Source organism: Mytilus californianus, unplaced genomic scaffold (genome assembly GCF_021869535.1).
Source record: "Mytilus californianus isolate M0D057914Y unplaced genomic scaffold, xbMytCali1.0.p SCAF_4, whole genome shotgun sequence".
Taxonomy (NCBI): Eukaryota; Metazoa; Mollusca; class Bivalvia; order Mytilida; family Mytilidae; genus Mytilus; species Mytilus californianus.
Genome location: NW_026262690.1, coordinates 109430348 through 109451423, shown reverse-complemented (window position 1 = coordinate 109451423; position 21076 = coordinate 109430348). Strand labels below are relative to the sequence as shown.

The following is a 21076-nucleotide window of genomic DNA, read 5'->3' as shown; positions in this document are numbered from 1 at the left end:
AAGTGCAAAAAAATTAAACTTCTTGGAAGATGGTGTTGTCACATATCAAATGAAAGGACATCAAGTCTACATTATAACTATCATACTACCGATCTTACTAATTGAGATACTAGTTACGCTTGCTCTTCTTTTGAACAATCTTATTCAACCGCACCCCTTCTAACCAAAGACAAAGCAAACATGGCGGATGGCAGATTAGTTTTAAATTATGAGATACTTTTTTGAAATTCTTTATCAATTTAAAACTCTATCTTTCCTAAATGGTCTTTGAGAATAAAAAAAAAGATAATTAGAGTTTTCAAACATGGCCGTTTAGAATCATTCTACACAATTTAATGAATTTGGTCTGATATGTGTACAATGAATTCATCATAAAGCATTAACATAGCATTACGGGCCCATGCAGTATTTTTTAAAAGAATGGCAGTCTTCTGGCCTTTCGTTGTAACATAAGAAAATAATACAATTAAAACAATACAAAAACTAAAGGATTAAGCTTAAATTACGTAATGTATCCGTTTAACACTTCAAAATCAGTTGACGTCCAAGTGTTCATCATACCGCCACCATATGAACATTGCAAGATAACTGAAAATTGTGTAGTATTCGATATCAACAAGTGTACACAATTTTGATATAGAAAAGAACAGTCAATATTATATGAAAAAAAAAAACAAAAAACGTATAACAGAATGTACTTGTGTACAACACCTGTTTCATGAAATATATTTATCGAATAAACCTGAGAAGTAGGGATTTCAAATAGATAAAGTACACAAATGAATAAAAACGTCAGGACATTACACATGTTACAAAGAAGAGCAAGTACCGTCTATCAAATATTCCCCTTTAGTAGTTGTTATCTTACCTTTAGCATAGTTATAAAATATAGTGAACTGGAATTCAAATGAACAAATTACCTATCATTTGACTGACTCCAAACTTAATGTTGTCACTACTGGGTGAATGCTAAACTCGGATACTGATAATATACCAGAAGAATACAAAGCTAGTAGTAAAACAAACAGAGAACAAAGAACAAGATATAAATGGCTAAATGATAGAGTTTCATATACTTTTTGTTTAACAAATTTTCAAAACATTATTTTTTTGCCAATAGCAATTTGAGTAATCCAATAAAAAAGAATCTATATTTACATTTGTTCATTATTAAAATTACAATCGATTTACAAGATCAGTCGTTTATTGCATGTTTTTCATTTATTAAAACATATCTGCAAATAGATTTTTTTTCTATTGATTGTTTTATATAATTGTGCAAAGAAAACTAAATGTAGAACAAATGATTGTAGGAATCATCACCCGATCGTTTTTCTTTTCATCCTATCCATCAATCAATAAATATTTTAAGAACAACTCTTTGTAATCGTTTTTCAGCTTTAGTGAATAGAGTAAGGTAATTACTTCATAGTAAAGTCATATTTCATTGCGCATGACAGATGTCCCTTTATAACACATGGTCAGTTTAGAATAGAAAAAAAAATAAGAAAACAGATTACAGATGGGTGCAGACCTAACCTGTACAGCAAGTTAACTTGATAACCAGTCATTTGGACTTGTCAAAGTTAACCTATGACAGGATTTAGGACTGCTCTGACCAGTCCTAGGACCACAATCTAGTTAACTTGAAAAGCGGACTTGGTCCTAGGACTGATTTTATGTCTGATAACTTGGAAACAGGTCCGCTACTGATATAAGTTAACTTCGAACCAGTCCTGACATAAGTTAACATAAGTTAACTTCGAAACCAGTTAACATAAGTTAACTTTGATTTTGACAACTCCGATCGAACCAGACCTGTTCTCAAGTTAACTTTTTGGCTGGTCTGTTCAACACTAAGTTAACTTGTAACCAGGACCGCTCTACATCGATTTTTTAAAAATGTTTTTTAATGTCTTTGATTTTTGGTATAAACATAGAAAAATAAAGTAAAATTAATACCTCCGTGATATAAACACGATTAAATACATGTATTTGTAAATAAAGTACACGTAAAACTTTGCTTGTTATACAAATTTATCCGTGATCAGCCTTTCTATAAATTAAAAAACGATATTGGTTACAATGCTAACGGCCATTGAACATATATTCCAATACATATCAAATTCTTTAAAAAAAATCGTATAAACCATATGTGCACTTTCTTTTGTAAATCTATATAGCCGAAAAGTATGTTAGCAATTTTTTTTGTCAGGATAGAATATATAATACAAATGACACTCACGGCAATATTGGAACACAGTCACAATGACTTCAAAATTTTGTCCGCATGAATTTAAAGTGCCAACATGTCCTACTAATTTATTGAGTGTATTGCTACGTAACAAAATGTTAGTAGTTTTGATACCTCATGCTGACTTGTACAACAAAATTATTTAACCGCATCAACCTAAACTGACCATATTTGCACTTTACTATGTAAATCTATATAGCCGTATAGTAAATCAGCAATATTTTTATGTCAAGATAGAATGTATAATACAAATGACAGCAATATTGGAACACAATGACTACAAAAGTTTGTCCGCATAAATCTAGAGTACCAGCATGTCCTCTTTTTATTCAAAATGGTGTCTCGCAACAAAATTTCAGTAGTTTTGATACCCCAGGCCGACTCCAATAACAAAATTATTTGACCGTATCAACCTAAACTGACCATATTTGCACTTTATTATGTAAATCTATATAGCCGCATAGTAAATCATCAAAATCTTTATGTCAGGATTTAATTTATAATACAAATGACAGCAATATTAGAACACAATGACTACGAAATTTTGTCCGCATAAATTTAAAGTGCCAGCCATAATTGTTCTCCTTTTGTTCAATATATTGATGCGTAACAAAATTTCAGTAGTTTTGATAACTCATGCTGACTTGGACAACAAAATTATTTGACCGCATCGACCTGAATTGACCATATTTGCACTTTATTATGTAAATCTATATAGCCGTATAATAAATCAGCAATATTTTTATGTCAGGATAGAATGTATGATACAAATGATAGCAGTATTGGAACACAATGACTACAACATTTTGTCCGCAGTAAGAGTTCCAGCATGTCCTCCTTTTATTGAATATATTGATACGTTACAAAATGTCAGTAGTTTTGACATCTCGTGGTGACTCCTATAACAATATTATTTGACCGCATCAACCTAAACTGACCATATTTGCACTTTATTATGTCAATCTATATAGCCGAATAGTAAATCAGCAATATTTTTATGTCAGGATAGAATGTATTATACACAATGACTTCAAAATTTTGTCCGCATCAATTTAGAATACCAGCATGTCCACTTTTTATTCAAAATATTGTCTCGCAACAAAATTTCAGTAGTTTTGATACCCCAGGCTGACTCCTATAACAAACGTATTTGACCGAATCAATCTAAACTGACCATATATGCACTTTATTATGTAAATCTATATAGCCTCATAGTAAATCAGAAATATTTTGTATGTCAGGATTTGATGTATAATACAAATAACAGCAATATTGGAACACAATGACTACGAAATTTTGTCTGCATAAATTTAGAGTGCCAGCATGTCCTCCTTTTATTGAATATAATGATACGTTACAAAATGTCAGTAGTTTTGATACCTCATACTGACTTGTACGACAAAATTTTTTGACTGCATCAAACTAAACTGACCATATTTGCAGTTTATTATGTAAATCTTTATAGCCGCAAAGTACTTGTAGATAAGGAATATTTTTATGTCAGGATAGAATGTATAATATAAATGACAGCAATGTTGGAACACAAAGACTACAAAATTTTGTCCGCATAAATTTAGAGTGCCAGCATGTCCTCCTTTTATTGAATATATTGATACGTAACAAAATTTCAGTAGTTTTGATACCTCATGCTGACTTGGACAACAAAATTGGATGTATAATATAAATGAAAGCAATATTGGATAACAATAACTACAAAATTTTGTGTGCATAAATTTAGAGTGCCAGCATGTCCTCCTTTTGTTCAAAAACAAAAAAACAAACTTTCATTTCTTTGATGATAGCTGTATATGTTTTTATAGCCATTGTTTAATGTATATAATTATATAAGTATATGAAAGGAAAAAGATTTTTTTATGCGTATAATATCTATAGAGTCTAAGGAGTAAAAAAATTGCTATATAGGCCTACTGGGGAAAATATCAATGCGATTATTGTAACATATTTAAAGCTCAAGTCTGATCTGAAAAGTCTTAAACACGGTAACCTGTCATAAGCAGACCTGTCCTTAGGTCTGGTCAATAGCAGACCTGTCCACAGGTCTGGTCAGGAGCAGACCTGTCCACAGGTCTGGTCTAGGGCAGACCTGTACTCAGGACTGGTCAAAAGCAGAGTTGTCCACAATTCTGGTTTGGAGCAGACCTGTCAATAGGTCTGCAGCAGTCCTAAAAAAGCAAACCGTATGTCTGGTCTACCAACGACGAAGTTAACTTGCTTGTCTGCTTAAAATTTCTCAAGTTAACTTAGAAAGCAGTCAACAAGTCTGCTCCAAGTTAACTTTTCTACAGGTTAGGACCACACCCATCTGTACATTGTGTTTAAAAAAAAATTGTTCCTGAAAAAATAATTGTTATTCGTCATTTGTTGGGGGCATGGGTTTTATATTCGAAACAAACATTTTTCAACTTAATCAAAAACAAACTTTTTCAGTAATATACAGGAACAATATTTTTTAACTAAATGTTGAATTTATCGTTTTCTTTAATTTCAATAGAATTTCAAACGATTGCAGCCTATGATAAAATATATAAAAACAAATATCATATTAATTGGTACATATAAGTTCAAACAATATGAAATTAAGTACATGTATTCTAAAATCCTGTTCTGTTTGACATGTTGGATTTACACACATAGGGTCAATTTATCTTAAATCAGCTTTAAGTCGGTATGGCGATGGTGTCATTGCTATCCCGGTTATCCCTTCAAATGATGAAATATCATCTGGATCGACTTTAGAGAATTCAAATCTATGTAGAAGGTTTGAAAAGATCAGAAACAATTCTGACCTTGCTAACGATTCTCCAGGGCAGATACGTGGGCCTGTAATACAAAAACTAAATCAGTCAGTGAGTAAATGAAGTGAACACATTATAAATATTATGTCTCCAAAGAGATTTTTTTTCCATTTACCTTCATCATGAATTCTCAAACCTAAATATTTCAAAGTCAGGGATGCGAAAATACACTGCAACGTTAAGAGCTATATGATAAAAAAAAGTCCTAAACAGAATAGCCAAATTTATCAAAGGTCAACTTAATCTGAGGGAGTTGAAACCTTAGTTTTTTAATAATTTCTTAATTTATGAACAGGGAATTTGAAATAAGCATATGCCATAAACCGTGTCGTTACCGAAGCACTAACTACAGAGCTGATGACACCATCTTGGGCTCAAAGTCCACCGGCTTTCTAGATTTACGTTCATCATGAGCTCAAACCTCAACATATGACAGCCAGGGATGCGTTAATACACTACAACGTTAGGAGCTATTTGACAAAAAAGGACTCAATAGAATAGACAAATGAACAATTACCATGGGCAGATACTTGCACTTGCAAAACAATACTAAAATCATCATTGACTAACGATCTTAACAGACTACACTTCTCCTTACTAGACCGTTCAATTCAGGTAATAAAATATTGGTTACCTTTTATATAAAGCAACTGATGAATGAAATACATTTATCCTGACCGCTGAAGAATGAAAATGATGTCAGAGTAAGATGACATAAAAATACTACCAATGTCTCGCCCAATGCAACTTTCGTTGCAAATGGCACAAAAACAAACACTCATTGAAAAATGCATTTTTTTTTAAATTTCAATAACACACAGGCTTGCTTCAATGCCTCTCGAAAAGAAATGTATATGTGTTTAAAATAATATTTGTTATTTAATATACGTACCTGATAAAAAAGGTATCAAATATTCTTTGTTGATTATGTCGTTGTTTTGATTTAGAAACCTCCCTGGATTAAACTCCTTCGGGTCTCTCCAGATTGTTTCATCAAAATGTGCAGAGATCAGGCTTGGATCAATAATGGTATTTTTAGGTATTTTGAAGCCATTGGTTGTTGTATCACAAACTGCTACATAGGGATGAGCAAAAATAGCTGTAAAAAGATAGAAGTAAATACACATGTTACAAAAACTGCAATGTGCACAACGGCAAAAATGGCTATAAAAGAGGAAAGTCAATATAGTAATGTTATTTTTTTAGTGTAAATGTTTAGCTTGAAGAGGTCATATCAAGTTTGTTTTTACGTTCTAAAAGTATTCCACTGCTTTCGAACAATGGATAACATTTTTTTTAAATCCCGATGGTACGTAAATACAAGAGGTTTTTGTTGGCTCATTAATTCTTATCTCTTTAATCAGAAGTACTTTGCCGTCAGTTCTGTTCACTTTTTTTATTGGATATCTTAACATACGTGGTTTTATGCTTAACAGCCCAGTCTTTGTATTTACTAGTGATTCTGATAATTGGAACATGCTTTGTCTACCTGTATTTGACAGTCTTTGTATTTCCATTAAAGTAGACTCGGTGTAGGCCAAATAACGTCTATCAGATAATCAAACCCTTCTACCTGGTCATATTACCTAAAAGTAAGTACAATGTGGTGAATAACTAATCACCTTAGTGATCACTCATTTATCATTCTCCTAAGTAGTATAAGAACTATTCACTCTTAGCAAGCATCTGGGTAGACTAGAACCAGAGGTGTATCCAGATATTTTCACAAGGGGCCCCATGACTGCTTTGAGAGGGGGCCCGCTCCAGTCATGCTTCAGTGGTCCCTAAATATTCAACCATTTTTTTCCAACAAAAAGGGGTGGGGGGGGGGGGGGGGGGCACCCTTGCCCCCCTTAAATCCGCCTAGGAGAACAACACACGGAACACTTATGTTAGGAGGAACGACTTCCCCTTCCAAGCACCTTATTTAAAAGGACCTATTTACAGGAACTACATTCACTTACCCAGCGCTGGAGTTAACAGAAACAACTTACCTAAAGAGAGCACCTGAGTTATCAGGAACACCTAACCCATACCGAGCACTGGAGTAAGCAGGACAAACTTACCATTGCCGAGAATTGTATATATTTCGGTGGAAAAAAATAATAAGTTCTTCGAATTATCAATACTCAATTGGTCTTAAAATAGGGAAAAACCATGGAGCACTAAAAATTATAAGCTGAAGATAAAAAACAAAAGAAATACGACTTAAAGACAATCACCATACTACAATACAATGCATGGGAAAATTAAAATTCAGCAGAATGATCCAAATTAAAAAATCAAAGCTTTCCTGACGAAAAAACATTTCAAGCTCAGCTAGTGACACCAGTCATGTTGCGCAAAACGAGCAACAAATAAAGTGTAAAACTTATGGTAATGTAACGCGTTAATTTTTTAATATCAATGATAATTCAAATAAATTTTTGTCAACTATTTGTATATTGTATGTATACTAAGCAAAACATTATTTATTTGAAACATTATGCTTGCCTTTGTAATTTCTTCTTGGCACCTCTTTTGTATATCCGGTTACTGAATCATCCATAAGAATGACCAATCAAGCGTAGTTGCAGTCGTGTTTTTTTCCAGCAGTAACAACGCCGCCGCTACAATCGTCTTTACGAAGACTGTTCAATATATGACATGTGATACATAAGAATAGATGCTTATCCCATACTGTTCACATGGAAATTGATTAGGATTACTGCTCTCAATACATAACAGGTCATACATAACAAGAGGTGCATATTCCATTCTGAGAGATGTGTATCCCACACTGCCACACTGATGGCATAACGGGCGATGCTTAAAAAGAGGTGCTTATACCACACACCTGGGTTTCATCTACCATATCTTTATTTGTCTGTGTAAAGCAGACAAACAATTACCTATATCTGTTCAGAATTGATAAATAAAGCAGACAATTACTTGTATATATTTGAATATGAGGTTGAGTATGTAACACCAATGAATGGAACAGACAATAATTTACCTATATCCGATAAAAGGCTATGCAATACACTGGTACATGTAACAGATAAGAACTAACCTATATCCGAATATAAGACTATGTATAACATTGCAGCTAGCCTTTATCATCATTTCATTTAAATTGGTTATCTCCGCTCCTTTCATTTTTTCCTTATCGTCTGCGACATTCTGTATTTCTTCTACGATATTTTCTTCAAGCAAAGATCTTCCCACACCAAAATATTGCATTGTTTGTATTAAGAATCGTCTTCTACCCTTCAAGTCATCTCCATTAGCAAACACAATCCCTCTGCCTTCATAAACCCAATAATCTCCACAAGAAAACACAATCCAACTCCCAACATAAACCCAATCATCTCCATTAGTTAACACAATCCCAATTTTTAACTAAATCTCAGTCAACTCAATTAGCTAACACAATCCCACTTCTTATATAAGACCAGTCAACCATAGATCTTTTAGCTAACACAATCCCAATTCCTACACAAACCCAGTCAATTCCAATAGCTAAAACAACCCAATTACTAAGCCAAGTACTATTATTTTATAAATAGTGACGACAAAAAATCATAAATAGAGCTGTAAATTCAGATACTAAAGGTCAAGGTCAGTATGATGCTTCTGCATAAAAAGTTTTGTCAATCTAAGTGCTACAATACAAAAGTTAAGCTTCACAAAAACAAATAAGGCAATGCTTTACTATTATAGGACTGAAAGGTAAAAAAAAAGGTCAGAGTTCCATGACTTCGATATATGACACAACTCATAAACCAATGTATCAGAATATCAAATTTATTCAACCTAAGTGCTATGGTACAAAAGTTATGCACATGTCACACATCATACAAGGTTTAATTATTAAAGAGGTCAAGGTTCAGAAAGACCTGCCTTTTAAGTCTGACACATCCTAAGTCAATGAAGCAACTGCATTCCAAGTTTGGTTAACCTAAGTTTTAAAGTACAAAGGTTATGAGCCAGACATGAATTGGATAAGGTGCTATCATAGTGGTCGAAAGGCAAAGTCAAGGCCACAGTTATCTGACTTTGGTATATGACACACCCAAAGCCCATGATGCAACTGCATACCATGTTTAGTTAACCTAAGTTTAAAAGTACAAAAGCTATGAAACGAATTGGATAAGGTTTTTTCTATCATAGTGGTCAAAGTCAAGGGCAGAATAACCTTCCTTCCGTATGTGACACACCCCCAGTACATGATGCAAATGCATACTAAGTTTGGTTAACCAAAGTCTTAAGGAACAAAAGGTATGAGCTAGACACGAATTGGACAAGGTTTTACTATCAGATGGGTCAAAGTCAAGGTCAAAGTGACCTGACTTTGATATTTGACACAGTCCTTGCACATGATGCAACTGCATACGAAGTTTAGTTTAGCTAAGTGTTACGATATAAATGTTATGCACCAGACACGAAGCGGGACTGGCAGACAAACAGACAGATAGACAGACGGACATTGTGATTCCTTAGCTATATACCCCCAAACTTTGTTTGCGGGGATGTAGTAAAATCTGACGTCTACAACTTAGTTTTGAATATAAACCAAATCCCTCTTACAACTTGATATGTATAGCACTGCAGTTTTTATTCCTCAGTAAGCCCTCTTCAAAATTAATATCTAAAAGGGAAGTCTTTGTTCTCCAAAAAAAAAGCCCAATTCTTAAAAAACACCCTATTCAAAATTTACTTTTAATACTTTCAAATCTGAGTTCTTCTAAAAATATGCGTTCTCTTAAAGGTCCTGTTCAAATTTGACGTCTTGTCATGAAGCCTATGTTCTCACAAGATCAATTCATACTTGATATCTAGTTCTGAAGGTTTTGCTCTCATAAAAGCCCTAATCAACCTTGATACATGTATCTAATATGTGTTCTACTATATTCCCTATCAAATCAATAGTCGAATGAAGCAGTGATTTTCGTTCTCACTTTTCTTCTAGATATCAAGTTCAAATTAGGACATCTGGTATATGAGTATAAGGTTTGACTCATACTAAGAACGGCCATTATAAGAAAAATAAACACAAAACTTATAAATAACAAAATAAATATACACGTGCTGCATAAATGATTATTTTGGTATTCTACTGACTTAACGAACAAATTCATTGCAGCAATACTTTTGCTGTATATGTATCCAGAAATAACTCTCTCCATGATTAATGACACTGATACTTTTGCTGTATATGAAGCCAAAGATAACTCTCTCCATGATTAATGTCACTGATACTTTTGCTGTATATGAAGCCAAAGATAACTCTCTCCATGATTAATGACACTGGTACCTTTGCTGTATATGTAGCCAAAGATAACTCTCTTCATGAATAATGACACTGGTACTTTTGCTGTATATGTAGCCAAAGATAACTCTCTTCATGATTAATGACACTGATACTTTTGCTGTATATGTAGCCAAAGATAACTCTCTTCATGATTAATGACACTGATACTTTTGTTGTATATGTAGCCAAAGATAACTCTTTCCATGATTAATCACACTGATACTCTTGCTGTATATGTAGTCAAAGATAACTCTCTTCATGATTAATGACACTGATACTTTTGCTGTTTATGTAGTCAAAGATAACTCTCTCCATGATTAATGACACTAATACTTTTGCTGTATATGTGGCCAAAGATAACTCTCTCCATGATTAATGACACTGATACTTTTGCTGTATATGTAGCCAAAGATAACTATCTCCATGATTAATGACACTGAAACTTTTGCTGTATATGTAGCCAAAGATAACTCTCTTCATGATTAATGACACTGATACTTTTGCTGTATATGTAGCCAAAGATAACTATCTCCATGATTAATGACACTGATACTTTTTCTGTATATGTGGCCAAAGATAACTCTCTCCATGATTAATGACATGATACTTTTGCTGTATATGTAGCCAAAGATAACTCTCTTCATGATTAATGACACTGATACTTTTGCTGTATATGTAGCCAAAGATAACTCTCTTCATGATTAATGACCCTGATACTTTTGCTGTATATGTAGCCAATGATAACTCTCTTCATGATTAATGACACTGATACTTTTGCTGTATATGTAGCCAAAGATAACTCTCTTCATGATTAATGAAACTGATATTTTGCTGTATATGTAGCCAAAGATAACTCTCTCCATGATTAATGACACTGATACTTTTGCTGTATATGTAGCCAGAAATAACTCCTTCGTGATTAATGACACTGGAACTTTTGCTATATATGTAGTCAAAGATAACTCTCTTCATGATTAATGACACTGATACTTTTGCTGTATATGTAGCCAGAAATAACTCGATAATAGTACTACATACATCAGTAAAAGTACAAAATATGCTTCGGTCAACACTTTTACACCCCAGTAAATATAGATGTGTGCACGATGAACACTTTTACAACCATATCAAACTTCCAAAAGAATCATTTTTTTCTTATAATTACATTGTTATGCTAAGACCACGAAAAAAAAATTATCAAGTTTTTCTTTTATTTACCTGTGCACTTTTTATGAAAGCACGTGTCATCACGAATGTAACATTTCATTTTGATATGAAGTTAATTTTTGAATGACACGCGATTGTTGTAACATCACATGCATGTTCGCGACAATAGTCAGATTTTACTTATAACATTTCAACAAATGACAGAATGTTGAACTTTGTCTTTTACGGGAAATTTTGCATAATTTGCAAGGTTTCTTCGACAAACTTCACACACAACTCACATGTTTACACCATACAGAGTATACCCTATTGAGAATGTGTATTTTATCAGGATATTGATTTTCTTTGTAATTGTCACAACTAACAGAATGTTTAAACTTTTTTGACGGGTGCATCAAATATGTTCTTTAGATACAATTATTTCAAATTGTACTGTATCGTCCTGAACATGAATGAACTATTTGCCACTTGACGTTAAGCAACCATCAATCAATCAATTCAAATTATGTTTCAACATCGCTGTTGACTTGATCAAATTTTTGAAGCACTTTATTAATGCATGGACACAGTGGTTGCATTAACTTTGTCTGGTTTGGTAGGGTTAAGTTGCAGATTCAGTTTTGAAAAGATCAATCTGCATCTGGTTAGGACGAAATAAAATTAAATCAGCAGAATGTTATATTGAATACAAAGGAAATATACGAAACCTGACAGGAGAAATGAAAATAAAAAAACAAACACCATTCAGATCCTGTTACATATTTTTTCAATACCTCTGAGCATGCTGAGTAAAAAACACGTTATTCTGTATTCAGTAACGTCACACGTTTTCTGTCAAATTCAAAGCGTATCGGTCAATTTTGAAGCAATTTATCTAAAAAACAAAGATGGTGACATATGTGTTTCTATACATTCATGGATTCGATTTACAATCCTGGATATTATGTTAGTTTTTAGTCTAATATAAGAACATAGCCATCCAATCAAAAATCTAAAAAAAATAAGTAAAAACAGGGCATTTTCACTATACATCTATGTAAATTTGTCGCCAAAATTGACGTACCTTACGAAAATTACAAAACAAAAAAACAAAAAACAAAACCGGTGACCCCATTTTTTATTTCATATTCCGATGTAACTCGAATCAAAGTAAAAATATACCATTTGGCATCGTGTTACCTGAAATGATGCTCTAGGCCGAAATATTTTAAAATCCTAAACGTATTCAAAAATTGAAGAGCTGATGAAACCTAAAAAGGATACATTGTATAGTCAAAGCCGGTCAATGAATCAGAGCTTTGCATGACGGAGATATATTCCTTAATTCTGAATCATTTCCAAAATTGTGTAACAATAAATTTCAATAACTCATTATCCGTATTTGCATGACATTACCGAAGTACAGATCGTTTCCTTTCTGTATTGGAAATTCTTGTAAAAATACAATTTGATTTAATTCATCCGTTATTATAATATATGATCTTCCTCCTTTTTCTTTTTCAGCTAATTTGATTCCTGGAATAAAGTGGGGTCTGTCTATAAATTCCCTTCCTCGTTTCTGTAGAACATCAATCACATGTTTATGACCCTGTACAAAAACAATCTGGTATGGTCCTAAAAACATTCGAAACATTGGTTCATACTGCCTCGTCATCTCCTCCACAAACATGGCCCTCTTTGGTGTAAACTGACTTACAAGTAAAATATTTCCAAAAATATGCCATGCTCGTGGTCCTGGAATATCCGATTTCGGACATGTCATCCACAAAACTGTCGCAAGAAATATTATCAAAAATATAAATGTAGCTGTTAGATCGATTCCTTCTAAATAGGAATATGCGATATTCATTGCAAACAGAAACAGATAATATACTTGCGGTGAATACTATGAAGATAAAAGTATTTCGTTACACAAAGGATTAACCATGAACTGCAGATCTGTTACATAATAACCTTTATTTAATGACATTTGTAAGTGTCTTTAACGACGTGCATGTGCTCAATATTAACCCGCTAATGAACTTATGGCTTGTTCGATATACAAAAGATTTTCAATGAACTGTGTACTTACTCTGTACTTACCTAAATTTTAATATGTTTCTGCTGTGACACATTGTTGTTCGTGATCGTTCAGATGTAATGATGTTTAACCGGTATTTCAGTCTTATATTACCTGTTTGACGACTATAATGTTTGTTTACTTTAAAAATACATATATGACATTTTTTTTGTAATTCATTGGAGTGTTAAACATTCATAACATAAAAATGAGAAGATGTGGTATGATCAAGTACTAATGAGACAACTCTCCACCAGAGACCACATGACGTAGAAGCTATAAAAGGCCCCGAAATGGCAAATGACTCACAAATGTAAAACAATTCGAACAAGAAAACTAACGGCCTGATTTATGTACAAAAAAATGAACGAAAAACAAATATGATATACAGCAACAACCACTGAATTACAGGCTCCTACAGGGACATATATAATATGGTTGGGTTATGCTAGTTTGTTGGTGCCAAGCCTTCCTCCTAACTTGGGACAATGGTGTAACAGCAAAACATAAGTCAGAACAAACTATAAAAATCAGTTTGAAAAGGGCTTCACTCATCAGATAAATACAAAACAGAACAAAATCTAATAAAAGCACATACCTGACGTGGCAGGGTACTATTCATACATCCCCTCAATAACAAATACACAGACCGGACGTGACAAGGTACTATTTAAACATCCACCCAACAACAAAAAAGACAATATAAGTACATATCTAAGAGTACTCGCAGATATATAAATAATATATGTACAAATCCATCAGTAAGACTATAAATTATTGTAATACGTGTAGAACCAAATCACTTCTAAATCAAAACTCGACATAATATTTACAAACCCATCTATAAGGTAAACTTTTAAATCGGCATTTTCTGTACATGAACACAGATATAGATTACGGAAATAACGATACGATGTGTTTTTTTTTTAAAGAGATGCACAAATCTATGGTTTTGCCTACACAATGGATGCTATATTGCCTGAAATGTTAGGCAAATTAAATTTTGATAGTTGATAATCGCATTGCCGATGTTCGGGAATTGTGATGAAGTACAGGTCTACGGAACAAAGATTATTTCTTAAATATCCTGCATAATGACGATCCCGAAGATGCTTGATGAACTTATGTAGTGCAAGGATACAGGCGATATCTGGTGAACGACGTCTTTTAAAAGGCATGCAGAATTGACGAACTTTTCCGGTGAACGACATAACTAAAACATCCACTTTGTCCATCAACCCGTTAAGGTATATATACTAAAAGGTATTTGCGATTAGCGAGTATTTTAATTTGAATGTCCAGATATAACCATTGGTATAACATTATCTGAATAATGCTATTTTATATAACATGCCTACGGAGACGGATGAACCGTGCAGTACGCCATGATGTATCATTGTTAATAAAGGTCCATTCAGGAATACCTATTTTGAATATAAATAACCTTTAAGAATACGTGTAGTCAAATAACCAATCACTCGGATCACATTTTAGTTGACGGGCTCCAACACCACCGTTTAAAGAAATTCAATGTGATTTTCTGTAATACATAAGTAGAATCTCTCGGTGGCCAAGTGGTCTAAATGTAAGCGGTCTCGGTATCCAAGTGGTCTAAATGTAGGCGGTGTCGGTGGCCAAGAGGTCTAAATGTAGGCGGTCTCGGTGGCCAAGTGGTTTTAGTGTAGGCGGTCTCGGTAGCCGAGTGGTCTAAATGGACTAAGTTTATCTTATGTGATCACTAACTAGCCTCTCAATTTTGAGGGTTTGAGTTAGAATCACGCTCCTCGTGACAATTGGTGTTCGACTCTGATCTTAATTGACAAGTATTGCAAGGTAATACATACCTAACAATACAAATATGCCGGCATGATAAAGCCATGGTCGTTAAGAGTGGCGTTTAAGACCAACAAACAAGCAAAACAATAACTATTTCAGATTATGTTTTGTAAATTGTTTTGACTATACGTTTTTTTTCTCTTTAATATTTTCAGTTAATTTGTTAAATCAAAATGCTGCTGAGAACTCTAATACGTAAAATAAATACGTCATTCTGTTTAAATCCGATATACACAGGGAAAATGTATTTTATCATTAATCATTTTGATGCTGTTCCAATAGTATTTATTAAACTGGAACAAAATCAGTGGGTCTATTTCGTATCACTTTCGTTAGCCAATAATTACGATCCGTAAGGTCGCGTCGGATCGAAACCCTTGGCTAGCGAAGATGATTTGTTCAAAACGTAATTAAGGAAATAACAGACTCTGAGAAAATGCAAAAATACAATCCTTGTGCTATTTAACAATTGCGGCGTATGATCGAACCCATCAGGTTTCAGACAAAACGATAAGGACCTGCATGTATATATATTCATGTTTATGAAATTAGCTGACGGTTCGTTATCGATCAATGTTTCAATTTTCAATATCCAACCGGCTTTTAGATGTCGGTCCGTCATCCAAGTTTTCGTAATCAAAAGCCAAACAAAAAAACAAAAACAAAAGAAAAGAAAATATTTGATGACATAAAAAAATGAACCATAGTAAGTTAAAAGGAATAAAAAGTCAGATTTTGGAAATCATTATGTGACTTCTATACAAGTAATCGTTAATTCATGTTGCGTTAATTGCCCAATAAAACAAAATTGTTCTATTCCACTTACTGATATGTTATCTCATCAATTTGAAACTTTTTTTTATCTTGAAATAATTGACTTAATATTCGGGACAAAATATGGTATTTACCGAACTTACATGTACTCCTTTGTATGGTTGTTCACAAACTTAAAGACCAATCTTTCTCTACTGAAACTTTTAGGTTTAAAATTACATTCATCACAAAGAATAATAACGAACTGAAAAGAATAGAACAAGAGTGGTTATATTGTAACTCATTTTATAGTTCTAGTCAGATCTCTCTATATATAAATATGTATTGTATGTTGTCCATCAAGGATCCTTATTTAGAAAATTACATATAGTGAATGATATCAATATATGTATCTTTAAGTTTCTTACACATGAACTTTTATCATTCTGTTTCTCAACAGTCTAGTATCACATATATGAAGCACACGTGTTAGAATAATCTAATTAATTAATTATTTATTAACATTTAATAATCTATAACATAAGATCGAAGTGAATAATTTCCAAACACAACTGACAATTGTGATAGGTCTTAAGTTTTTTGGATCAAATTTGTTTCCCTTGTACTACGGGGTTTTGAAACGATGTTTTGCTAACTGGAACTTTTTATACGTTTTGTACTTTTCGTATAAAAAGTAGCATAAGATTTAACATTTGATAATGCGCAAATGAATGACCTCACATTGTTATTTTCCGTGGATATTTAGATATTTATGACATATACAATAACAATTTTAATGTACAGGTGTATGGCATCAATGAAATCATTATCACATGATATTTCAAAACCCGGATATAATTGATTTAGTAATGTTAATAGTAATGCTCCATAATGGCTAAAATAAAAAAAGTTTGTTATTATGGATTATAATCAATTATTTCAAATTTTAGTTTGGGCTTTGATAAATGGTAAGCTATTAATGAATAAGACATATACGTGTATGTCTTACACGATATATACATGGACAGGTAGAGTTTTAAGCATCACTTGGTTAAGGTACACACGGACATCAATATTTGGCTACATTTATCATTTCATTTTTATTCCATTAAAGCGTTTTTAACACAAACCCCAAGGAACTATATACATGGCAAAACAAAGACGTAACACAAAATCAAATATCTTAAAATAAATGCGAAATGGGAATTTTCAAAATAAATCAGTTGGGAACTCTTTTCGATTCTTGAAAACATGCGTTGATGAAGAGATTTATTCATACAATAAGGATTTATCAGTAACTATTCTATTTTATTTTTATTTGCTTTATATAAAACATTTTGACTTACAATGTTTAGTGTAACATATATGTATTTAAAGATGTACTTAGGTGAAATGAAAAAAAATCTAGAATTTTAAATTGATACTATAAGTCAGAAGAGCATTAAATAAGGAACAAAATAAGCTAAAACTATTGATAGGTTAGGAAGCTCCTTTTCGAGATATTTAATTTTTTTTAAATGGCGGGAAAAGGCGGACTTTTAACTTATATTTGCATTATTATTATTTGGGTCTCAAATTGAAAGAAAAGAAATCCAGAATCTTCTAAAATTTTGGTAAATGACCTTTTATGAGCTATTGAAAAGAAAAATTGGTGTTATGGGGCGTAATATTTTACCCTGTATCGTAAAAAAAACACAAAGGAGTCCGAACATTTGACAAAAATTCCTTAATCTCACCTAGGTACATCCTTAAACATAATCTGGATTGCATCCTTTTTGGTTCAGATTGATTATCACATTATTCCAGAGGTTTGACTTATTTGGCTTTTCAATTATTTTTTATCTTGAAAATACTTGATGACAATTTACAGGAACATTCGCGTTGTATAAAGCAAAGAAAAATAAAAATAAAATAGTTACTGATAAATCCTTATTTTATGAATACATCTCTTCATCAACGCATGTTTTCAAGAATCGAAAAGTGTTCCCAACTGAATTATTTGGAAAATTCCCATTTCGCATTTATTCTAAGATATTTGATTTTTTGTTACGTCTTTTGTCCATGTATACATCGTGTAAAGCATACACGTATATATCTAATTCATTAATAGCTTACCATTTATCAAAACCCAAACTAAAATTTGAAATAATTGATTATAATCCATAATAACAAACTTTACTTAGCCAATTATATCCCGGTTTTGAAATATCATGTGATAATGATTTCATTGATGCCATACACCTGTACATTAAAATGGTTATTGTATATGTCATAAATATTTAAATATCAACGGAAAATCACAATGTAAGGTTATTTATTTGCGCATCATCAAATGTTAAATGTTAAATTACTTTTTATACGAAAAATACAAAACGTATAAAATTGCCAGTTAGCAAAAACATCGTTTCAAAACCCCGTAGTACAAGGGAAACAAATTTGATTCAAAAACTTAAGACCTATCACAATTGTCAGTTGTGTTGGGAAATTATTCACTTCGATCTTATGTCATAGATTAACAATTTTTTCCGATGAAGTTTTATTAATAAATGAAAATAAATTTAGATTTAGAGGTGGATATTCAACAGTCGATTGCATATTTATACTGCATTCTTTCTTTGAAAAATTGAAATTAAAAAAAAAAAATGTTTTGTGCGTTTGTGGATTTTGAAAAAGCGTTTGATACAGTCAGAAGGGACGCTTTATGGTATAGGATGTTATTGAATAACATTAAAGGTCATATGTATACAATAATTCATAGGATGTATGATAATATTAAGTCATGTTTATCTTATAATGGCAATACATCAGATGTCTGGAAAATGAAAATTAATGTAGAAAAAACAAAAACTGTAATTTTTAGTAATGGTAAATAAACAACAAATCTTAGTTTTACATAAAATAACTCGGTCATAGATATCGTTCAAGAATTTAACTATCTTGGGATCTATTTTTCCCGCAATAGCACATTTAGATACTGTAGAAAACACCTAGCAGAATAAGCTACAAAGGCAATGTATGAGGTGATCAAAAAGAGGAGAAAACATGGCTTATCTATTAGTTGCCAACTAGATTTATTTGACAAATTAGTGAAACCGGTCTTATTGTACGGTTGTGAAATTTGGGAGTTTGGGAATAACGACATTCTGGAGAGAGTTCAATTAAAACTTTGTAAGCTTCTTCTGCACTTAAAAAAGAGGGACGAAAGATACCAGAGGGACAGTCAAACTCATAGATCGAAAACAAACTGACAACGCCATGGCCAAAAATAAAAAAGACAAACTGACAAATAATACTACAGATGACACAACATAGAAAACTAAAGACTAAGCAACACGAACCCAACCAAAAACTGGGGGTGATCTCAGGTGCTCCGGAAGGGTAAGCAGATCCTTCTCCACATGTGGCACCCGTCGTGTTGCTTATGTTATTACAAATCCGGTAAATAGTCTAACTCGGTAGGTCACATTCGTGAAAAGAGAAGGGTATTGTAGTTACGACATAAGGAACATATCCGATATCATCTGTGAAACGGTTATTCGATAACGGTCAACCAACTCGTGATGGCGTCCCTAAAATTTACGAAGGGATGACTTCAACTTCACCATTTGGAAATCTTGGTTTAATAGCTTCCTTGTGAGCAGCAATCCTCTATCAAAGAAATCATGATAGGAAATACAAGCCCGGGAATATCGTACCAATTGGGAGATATATACTCCGGATGCAGGCGCTGCTGGAATGTTGCTACACAAGATGGAAAGTTCACAATTGGGAAGCTGAAATCATCTCTTTTGTCGTAAAATTTTGTTTTCAACCGACCCTCATTGTCAATTTCTAGATGTAAGTCAAGATATGAGGCAGACTTAACTGTGTCTGTAGTATCCTTTATCTCTAGTTCGATGGGATAGATTCGTTCAACATACCAAATTTTGTATTATTTAGTGAGAGAACATCATCTATATAGCGGAACGTAAAGTTAAAGGATATTGCTAACTTTTTATCTTTCTTCCTAAGAAGTTTCTGTATGAAATCAGCCTCATAACAATAAAGAAACAAGTCGGCAAGAAGAGGGGCACAATTGGTTCCCATTGGAGTTCCGACAGTCTGTTGAAAAACGCGTCTTCCAAACGTAACAAATATGTTGTCAATCAAGAAATCAAACATCTTGATAATGTTAGTTTCAGAGAATATTTTGTTTGAATCAGAGTGATTCTTTACAAAGTAGGATTTATTCCTCCCCAAGACCAGATACTTGTATCTACGTTCGCCATTCTTTTTAATTAAACAAATAATACCAACTCTTTCAATTTGTCTTTAATTTTGGAATGGGGAATACTTGTGTAAAGTGTAGAAAAGTCAAATGTTTTAATACTATTGCAAGATAAGAGAGTCTTAGATTGTATGTTCTCTAAAAGATCTTTGGAATTTTTAAGTATCCACATCTGAATCACACCACCTCTAGAATAGGCAGTTTCACAATAACTTTGGAGGCTGGCTTTGATTGCAAATAAAATAGATGTTAATAATTTAGAAAGAGGTTTCGTGGAGCACTTGGAAGACCAAGCAATATACCGTTGTTTGTAAGGACACTTATGTAGTTTAGGTATCCAATACAGTGATGGAAGATCGAGTTCTTCATCTTTGGTTGAAATTTCAAAGGAACATAGAACAGACCTATGATTATCCAGGATTTCCTCTTTGGTAAGTGTCGTGAGGGTATATGTGGAGTTTCCAAGTGAATTGTCAATACCTAATTCATTTATCAAGCAGTTTATGTAATGATATTTACACACAAAAACGATGTTGTTTGGGGCTTTATCTGCGGGGACAACAACATATTTGTCATGGAGGTAGGACAAGTGTTTTGCAACATTTGGGTTTTTAAGAATTGACGTAGCGTG

At 32.9% G+C, this 21076-nt stretch overlaps 1 protein-coding gene across 8 annotated transcripts in view; it reads right to left on the bottom strand.

Annotated features, from left to right (window-relative positions):
* Window positions 1-21076, bottom strand: part of LOC127739083 (cytochrome P450 2C29-like) — a 480581-nt gene that overhangs the window by 326453 nt on the left and 133052 nt on the right. For 2 of the 8 annotated variants that reach the window (XM_052250659.1, XM_052250657.1), the window contains exon 9: window positions 4736-5061. The exons of 3 other annotated variants lie outside the window; for them this stretch is intronic. In XM_052250659.1, coding sequence (XP_052106619.1) covers window positions 4917-5061 — 145 coding nt within the window. In that variant the 3' untranslated portion in view covers window positions 4736-4916. Of the gene's footprint in view, window positions 1-4735; window positions 5096-5962; window positions 6170-21076 lie in introns of those variants that run through there. 3 more of the 8 variants (XM_052250658.1, XM_052250663.1, XM_052250664.1) reach the window with 3 other exon arrangements.